This window comes from Vitis riparia, chromosome 1 (assembly GCF_004353265.1).
Source record: "Vitis riparia cultivar Riparia Gloire de Montpellier isolate 1030 chromosome 1, EGFV_Vit.rip_1.0, whole genome shotgun sequence".
Classification (NCBI taxonomy): domain Eukaryota; kingdom Viridiplantae; phylum Streptophyta; class Magnoliopsida; order Vitales; family Vitaceae; genus Vitis; species Vitis riparia.
Window position 1 is genome coordinate 21,665,428 of NC_048431.1, and position 9,058 is coordinate 21,674,485.

The following is a 9,058-nucleotide window of genomic DNA, read 5'->3' on the forward strand; positions in this document are numbered from 1 at the left end:
TCTAATCTGCAATCTGAGATCCTCCAATTATTACATTTGGCCACCTCTCAGAAGCACAATCAATTTAAAGGACCAAGCCTCGTAATTGGATTGGTCCCATTAAGAAAGTAGCATTAGAAAGAATCAAATAGATTAAATGATGTCACCCATTTATTTTGTTCAGTTTCTATGAACTGTAGACACTTTTGTTTAAAGAATTATTTTAGAATGGTTACTGGGATGAAATCATTGAATTCATGAATCATTTTGATTGCTCTGCAAAGCAATGCAGTCTGTCAAATGATCAGGTCCTGGCACTTTCTGGTAGTTGGTTTAACGTGCAAATTCGGATGAAACCCAAGGGAGCAGCTTGAATTATTGGCTTGCAGGCATGGTCTGGATTGTGTTAATGACAGGAGCATCTGTACATTTTTTGTGTATGAAGAAAACTGATGAGCTATCCATTGTCCTTTTTTGACTGAATGAATTGATAGTGTCTTCTTGTGTAGGTTGTGACTTTGTGAGTTGGGTTCTGCTTGTTCTTTTCTTTTCCTCCCCTTTTTACCAAACCTTATGCTGGTCTTTCAAACACTGAAATAATTAGGAGAATGTTGTTTAAGGTCTTTCACCCTATCTATCATACCCTCGTGAGTGTGATATCTAAGCAAGATAGAATGAACAGAAGACAGGTTCGGATTTTAAACCAAATTCTCTCGTGGTAAGTCAAAATGGGACACATGCTGTCATGTCATGAGGATGAGAATAACCCATGTTTGATTGGCTTGGTACGAAGTCATGTCCCATCCCTTGAGTACAAAGCAATGCAATTTTTTTTATAATCCTTCTAGTTCTTTCCATTTGTCATGAGAATATGACTTCTCATGAACCTCTTTTCACCTGCCTTTTGTTAGAAAAGACAAAGTGATCGTTACATGCTATGAATATAGAATTGAGAAAAGAGAAGATGAAGTGGGAGTCAAGAATTAGAAATAGAAGTTTTTGATCCCCTTTGGAGGATCATGCATTTTGTTATTTTCCCCCCTTTTTTTCCCCTTTTCTGACAAGAACGAGAAAATGCAAATTTCTATTTACCCCATTTTTTCTTCCCAATTATGACAATGATAAAAGGAGTAGGTTTATGTGTTTGTTTCAACAGTTTGTTGAATTGTCTTTTTAAATAGGTCCTGAGCATGAATATTTTTTGCTTTAGCAATACATCAATAACATGTGCCTTTATTTGATATAGCTTTTCAATTGTCAAAAAGCGCATGATTGTTGTTGGAGGGTATTGTATTGATCATTTCTTCAAGCACTTCAAGAAAGATTTTTTTTTTTTAATTTTTTTTATTTTATAGATTATTTTCCCCAAAATTGAGAGTTTTATACTTTTGTGTAGGCACTATAACATGCTTCAAAATTTAAAATAGGCTTGTAGGATATTTCTTTTAGGGATATAAAATGAATCCTGAAAAAAAAATTAATTAATGAAAGATAAATAATTTTTTTTTTTTCAAAATATAAATGCAAGTGGGCTTGATGGTTAGGCCACTTTAAAGCATATTTTAATTTATTTTCTCTATTTAAAAAAATAAGTGGAAACGTGAAAAGAGATGAGATGGCTCCAGAGACCAAACATACCACAACTTCAATAAATTATATTACCATATAAAATCATACTATAGCATCACATGCTATTCTCCCTCATACACATTCTATGTATAATAAATGCAATCCTATACCCTTAACTACCCTAAAACAAATCACAAGCAAACATTTATAACAAAACGACCATACAAGCTGGAAACAGCATCTCTCTCTCTCTCCCTCTCTCTCTCTCCCTCTCTCTTCTTGGCTTTGTTAGCTTTGAAGCTTAGTTTCATGATTGGTATTGTAGATAAAATCATGATGCAGCTCTCCACTAAACACTTGAGAAATAAAATTTTAAAGGCAATGAAAAATGTTAAGTAAAGGGAAGTAGTGGGGTGTGTGTACATGTAAAAGTGTGGTTGAGACATGAGATGAGAGAGTGGCCTATCATTGGTGTATTGGTGGTGTTGGTTAGAGGAAAGTGATGGGTTTTTATTAGAAAGTTATTATAATCTTTTTCCTCTGTAGGGCTTCCCTACTCTCTCTGTCACCCAACCATACCTTTCATTTATTCCTTCTTTCTTTCTTTCCTTCCTTGGGACAACTACACTCTAATTATTACAAATTATTGTTGTTTTCATTTACGGTAACATTTATGGATTTGTGTCTTGTAATGGGATTCATTTACTTTCTATTATAGGTTTGCATTTAACTTTCTTTGATTTAATTAAGTTTGTTCATGATCATAAGTTAGGGTTTTTTTTTTTTTTTGATGGGTGGGGATAAATAAGATCAAAGATTTAAATTTAATTCTATGTTAATAAAAATAAATGGAAAGCCCCCTCCCCTCTTTGGATTTTATATGAAATTTTAAATTTATTTATTGGTTTTCGAAGTTGGAATATCATTAAATAATTAATTTAGTATAAGTTCGTATTAAAAAAAGAGGACAAAACGTATGAGGGATTTGGTAATTAATTTACTCTATAATGATCTATGAGAAATTAAAAAAAGAACGTATGAATAGAAAAGAACAGAAAGATTAGTGTTCAAACATACTATATTGATTACAAAAATTAAATAATAATAAGAAAATACTAAAATTGCCATTTGGAGGGCCCATTAAATAGTTTGAGCATTGAAGATATCATATGCTTGAATAAATATCTCATTTATTGATAATTAATTGGTGAAATACCTTATGAGTATTTGAGACACTAAGATGGATCAAATAAATATCCAACATCCATGTTGTATTAATATGATTTTGATATCACCTTGACACACTTGAATATTGGCCCAACTGTATGTAGCTCATGTATTGATGATGAATTGGTAAAATATTTGTATTGGGTATCCAAAAAGTTTATGTTTGGAGGGCTAACTATTGGTGACAGTGCAGTCCTGCAGAGCTAATGATGAGTTACTTGGGGGTCTGATGACTCTGATCTTAGAGGCCTACCCCCAATCTGCTGTGAATAGTTGTTGGCTATTATGCATGCATGTGCACATCCGTGAAGCATGGGTGCACCCAATTTGGAGGTTCCTTTCAAACCCATACCCTTAATTTATTTATTTTTAAAATATATATATATCTATGATATTTGGATGGATAGATGGAGCTCCATGTTTGGAAAAGAATAAGAAGACTTAGAATTTGATTGGAAATGTGTTTTGTTTTTTTAAAAACAATATATATATTTTAAATTTAAAAATAGGGTTGGGAATCTTTCGAGAAAAAATAATTTTTTAAAACTTGTTTTAAAAATAGAGTGTTATTTAAAAATATATTTTAATTATTTTTAGCTGTTTTTTGAAATATTTTAAAAAATAATCATTTGAATAAAATGATTAAAAATAAAATATTAGGGATAATTTCTTTAAAAAAAATATATATTTGAATCTAAACATTTTATTCTAATAAATATCATAGAATCGTTTTTCAAATCATTCCCAAATAGATTTTTATATTTCTTTCAGACCCAATTTTTTTAAAAAAATAAAATTGTATTCTACAATTTATTTTTTGAAAAATAAAAATGTAAGTAGATAATATTTTTTGGTAAGAAGAAAAATGACCAAAAAAACATAAGCAAGATGGAGAGGAAATGAGGGAGGAGGGCATTGCGTTTCTTCTACTCCCTTGCTATCTCTTCCCTTCCGTTAGGAAGTCTTCTCTTTTGGCGGGAGGCCCCACCACTCAAAACCACACTCTCCTCCCTCTCACGTCTCTCTCTCTCTCTCTTTCCTATTAAATCCCCAACCACCCAATTCCTCTTCTCTTCAACCTTTGCCCCCCTAGTCTGCACTCTGCACTCTCCACTCTCTACTCTGTAATCTCTTTTTCTTTCTCTCCATCCAAAACGACGTCGTTTCATCATCAACACCATGCAGCTCTTCTCCCTCTCCTTCTTCCTCTTCTTCTTCCTTCTCAATCCTACTCCCTCTCTCTCACTTTCTTCTGATGGCCTCTCCTTACTCTCCCTCAAGTCCGCCATTGACGACGCCGCCTCCGCCTTCTCCGACTGGAACGAGGATGACCCCAACCCCTGCCGCTGGACCGGCATTTCCTGCATGAATGTCTCCGGCTTCTCCGACCCCCGCGTCGTCGGAATTGCGATCTCCGGTAGGAATCTCCGTGGGTATATTCCGTCTGAATTGGGGAATCTTTTCTATCTCCGGCGGCTCAATCTTCATGGGAATAACTTTTACGGGTCAATTCCCGTTCAGTTGTTTAATGCTTCGTCTTTGCATAGTATTTTTTTGTATGGGAATAATCTCTCCGGTACTCTCCCGCCGGCGATGTGTCAGCTGCCCAGGTTGCAGAATGTCGATTTTTCCAATAATTCGCTGTCGGGATCGATTCCGGAGGGTTTGAAGAAGTGTAAACAGTTGCAGAGGTTGGTGGTCACCCGGAATCAATTTTCCGGTGAAATTCCGGAGGGGATTTGGCCGGAGATGGAGAATTTGGTTCAGCTCGATCTGTCGTCGAATGAGTTCAACGGATCGATTCCGGGTGATATCGGCGAGCTGAAGTCGCTCTCCGGAACTCTGAACCTCTCTCACAACCATTTCACAGGAAAGATTCCAAAATCGCTCGGGAACCTGCCGGAGACGGTGAGTTTCGACCTCCGGAGCAACAATCTCTCCGGCGAAATCCCCCAGACCGGCGCGTTTGCCAACCAAGGCCCCACCGCATTCCTCAACAACCCCGACCTCTGCGGCTTCCCCCTCCAGAAATCCTGCCGGAACCCATCCCGGAGTTCTCCGGAGGGTCAGAGCTCATCCCCAGAATCTGGCACCAATGCAAGAAAAGGCCTGAGCCCAGGTTTGATCATCCTAATATCCGTCGCTGACGCCGCCGGAGTGGCTTTCATTGGCTTGATCATAGTGTACATATACTGGAAAAACAGGGATTCACAGGGCTGCAGCTGCACCGGCAAAGAAAAACTCGGCAGTACCGGAAGATCCGCTATGTGTTCGTGCTTTTCTGCCCACAGTTTTCAGAATAATGACTCCGAAATGGAATCAGATAAGGAAAGAGGAGGCAAAGGAGCAGAGGGTGATCTTGTAGCCATTGACAAAGGCTTCAGTTTTGAACTGGATGAGCTTTTAAGGGCATCAGCCTACGTGTTAGGAAAGAGTGGTTTGGGGATTGTGTACAAGGTGGTGCTCGGAAATGGAGTTCCAGTGGCGGTGAGGCGGTTGGGGGAGGGTGGGGAGCAGAGGTACAAGGAATTTGTGGCTGAGGTTCAGGCTATTGGGAGAGTGAAGCACCCCAACGTTGTCAAGTTGAGAGCTTACTATTGGGCTCCTGATGAGAAGCTCCTCATTTCGGATTTCATCTCCAATGGCAACTTGGCTAATGCTCTCCGAGGTAACCTTCCTAAATTTTTCCTTCACGTGTGAATTCACAATTTTTTCTGCGTTTTCCTAATTACCAATTTTAGAATGTGTAGTTCCTTAAATATTATTTATCATTTCAATTACTTATCCTTACATGAGCTCTGTTCAACCTTGGATCCTGAATGAATCCTGTTCCCTTCTTGGGATGTTGAGCTTTTGGATTGAAGTTTGAAGCAAAACTGGCAAAAGCCAGAAATGTCTAAAGTTTATGTTTTTACCTTTTATGCATGGTGTGTGTGTATGTTGGATCAAGAATTAAAGGGTCAACTTTAGGATACACAATTAAGAAACATGGTGAATGATAGCGAGGTTTTGGAGTATCGGTCCTGGCACAGTTAGGAGATCCAACGTAAGGGAGTTCCCTTGACCGTGATTGAGCATCATCAAAGCCAATGCCAGCAAGGATGATGGGGTGCCCATGATGCAAGGGGTTAGAATTTTGATAGCTCAATCACGCAGCAGTGGGCCAAGATGGATGGCATTCCATAATTTTTCAATAGTAGGTTAGCTTTTTTGTGTAACGAAAGCTACAGGCCCGCATGGGCTAATCTCCCCGCCTTGTAATCATGTTGATTATTGGGATCCAAGAGGGTGTTTTGAGTATGTTTTGAGATTTGCTGGTGCCTGATTTGGATTTCTTGAGTACTAATTAAAGCGTCCTCTAAAGGTTCCTCTTGGTCTTTTTCTTCCACTTTAGTGAGAGAAAATTTTCTGGAAAGAAGTGAGCTTTGGATTTCTCCTTTTCCTCTTCCTTTTTCCTGAAAAAGGGTAGACTTTCTTTCCAGTGCACCTGTTTGCTTTCAATATCAGCCAGGTTGATCATCTCCCTTCTCCCTTGCAACACAGCTCATCTCCTTTTATGACTTCTTGGTATAGTGGGTCCCTTGGTCTTTCCTTCTTGTTACTGCACTCATAGTTATGTCTCACCTGGTACAGTTGCTCTCACTTTCCTTTTCTTTGACCAGAATTGATCTCAGAGAAAATTAGTAACTGTGAAACCACATACAGAGAAAAGAGAGAGAAGTTATTGAGATACATGTGCATATTGATATAAAAGGGTCATCTACGGAGTTTAAGATTCTGAAAGTCCATATGCCTTGATTGACCTCAATAAGAATTAATTTTCAATGGTCAGTTCAGTACTGACCTAGGAGTTCTTTATGGCTCTCATGTGAATGCATGCGCCATCTTGGCCTTGTCTTATCAACCACTCTCCCACTCAGGCATTTGCATTCAAGGTTTTAAAAATGAAGGATGGTCAATTTTGATAGGATTTTATTAGTATTAATTGCATCTTATTCAGTTGACATGGATGATCCAGTAGTAGCCTTATGATCCATCTATTGGGAATCTATTATATGCTTAGGCATGGCTACTGATCGTACAATATTTTTAATTTTACAGGGAGAAGTGGACAGCCATCATCGAGCCTCTCATGGTCAACCAGGCTGAAAATTGCCAAGGGAACAGCCCGGGGCTTGGCCTACCTGCATGAATGCAGTCCAAGAAAGTTTGTCCATGGAGACATAAAACCCTCCAACATCCTCCTTGACAACGAATTCCAGCCCTATATCTCTGATTTTGGCCTCAACAGACTAATTACAATCACAGGCAACAACCCTGCCTCATCCGGTGGCTTCATTGGTGGAGCCCTCCCCTATCTAAAATCAGTCCAACCAGAACGACCCAACAATTACAAAGCCCCAGAGGCTCGGGTTGCCAACAGCCGCCCTACACAAAAATGGGATGTCTACTCATTTGGGGTTGTATTACTTGAACTGCTGACTGGGAAATCCCCAGAGCTCTCCTCTCCAACCACATCAACATCCACAGAAGTCCCAGATCTAGTGAAGTGGGTGAGGAAAGGATTTGAAGAGGAGAATCCCCTTTCAGATATGGTAGACCCCTTGTTGCTCCAAGAAGTGCAAGCCAAGAAGGAGGTGCTAGCAGTGTTTCATGTGGCCCTTGCCTGCACTGAGGGAGACCCAGAAGTTCGGCCTAGGATGAAGACTCTCTCAGAAAACCTAGAAAGAATTGGATCATAAGAAAAAACCCATATGGTCTTCAATCAACATGGTTATCAAGGAATATCAAATTTCCCTGGTTTTGCAGTGATGGTGAATTTTGTAAGCTTTAAGCTTTATGACAGCAATGCAGAATCCTCCTTGGCCTTCACCTTCAAATCCAACATCCCCAGAACACAGAATTTTTCTCCATGTTTCAGCAAATTTTGGGAGCATCATTGGATGGATTACACATTAATTGTTTATTTTCTTTCTTTTCCTTCTGTTGGGCAAGTAGCTAAATTTGTAATTTAAATTTCTGTATCAATGCCTCATGCCCTCAAGTATGTGCTCCAAATAAAACTGGTATATTTTTTTCTTCTCTTCTTCTCTTCTTTTGCTCTTGGTTTTGTGTCCCACTTTGCAAGGCTTACTAGTTGCTATGTATAATCTTTTTCCTGTCTCACCATTTATTGAAACTTTTGATGAATCCAAACTTGTATCAAAATTATAACACTTATAGGGTGGGAATCTTGGTTTAATTTGGCTTGCCTCATAAACAAGCAAACAATAAGTTGATCAAAATTTTAGCAGCATTTTGCCTATTTATAATATTTGACAAAAAATTTCATCTATAAAAATATATGTACATAATTCATTATAATTAATTAGTAAGCATAACAAAACAATGACCCACAAACAAATTGTAGAAATTACATGTTTACTTAATCAACACTAAAACGAATTAACATCATAAGTATTGATATTAGCACTCGATTTAATAAAACATTGCGAAAAAAATTAATGGATAACACTAAATGCGTTATAAAGTTCATGATTACAATTTTTAGGATAACATATACATTCACTTGACAACAAACAAATGACAATATTACCCCTTCAACAACTAATAAGCAAAATATGACTTTGGTGATCTCTTATAGACATCGGATGTTATAAGTTGACAACTAGGAGTTGAAGTTAGCGTGGATTATACTTCTTGACTCGAATAAAGCATTGTGGATATTCTTATAACTTAAAAGTTGTTAAAAAATAATTAATTATATTATGTATATTTCATCAATGTCATCTTTCATACTTCTTTTCCTCACATAAGGGTTGTCCAATTCTAAGAAATGTATTGACACATTACACATTCATCGAATGCATGCTTGTTGTGCACCCATAAATTAGAGTTTTGAATCTTTCCCCGATTAATTGTATAGGGATTCCTCTTTAGAAGCAATCAATTTATGAATTCCTTTTATCAAACCACTAGAAATATGATTAATATACTTGTGCATATATCCAAGAATATAAACTTAAATTTTGAATAATTTTAGAGACTAATTACACTAACCGTATAAGATCACTGAGCTAATTGTTCAAGAGCATACCAAACAACTCATTCAAAATGAATTTGAGTATTTCCAGTCAACTCTCTCACTTCTTTCTCTTAGTTCGAGAGTTGTTCGCTTCCAAAAAACACATTGATACATCACACACAATCATATAGTATACACTTGTGCACCCATACATTTGAGTTTCAAATCCCTACCCTCGTTAAATGCATAAGGAACCCC

General features: G+C 37.5%; 1 protein-coding gene across 1 annotated transcript; it reads left to right on the forward strand.

Annotated features, from left to right (window-relative positions):
- The first annotated feature begins 3,661 nt into the window (after positions 1 to 3,661).
- On the forward strand, positions 3,662 to 7,861 carry LOC117925316 (receptor protein kinase-like protein ZAR1). Its single transcript, XM_034844313.1, has 2 exons — positions 3,662 to 5,443; positions 6,877 to 7,861. Exons 1-2 carry the CDS (start codon positions 3,955 to 3,957, stop codon positions 7,515 to 7,517), a joined length of 2,130 nt encoding a protein of 709 aa, XP_034700204.1. The 5' UTR covers positions 3,662 to 3,954; the 3' UTR covers positions 7,518 to 7,861.
- Positions 7,862 to 9,058: the final 1,197 nt, after the last annotated feature.

Excerpts from the sequence above, each read along its gene's own strand:
- LOC117925316 (XM_034844313.1), top strand. The coding sequence starts at position 3,955 with ATGCAGCTCTTCTCCCTCTCCTTCTTCCTCTTCTTCTTCCTTCTCAAT. Across the intron at positions 5,444-6,876 it reads CTTGGCTAATGCTCTCCGAG|GGAGAAGTGGACAGCCATCA; the intron begins GTAACCTTCCTA and ends TTAATTTTACAG.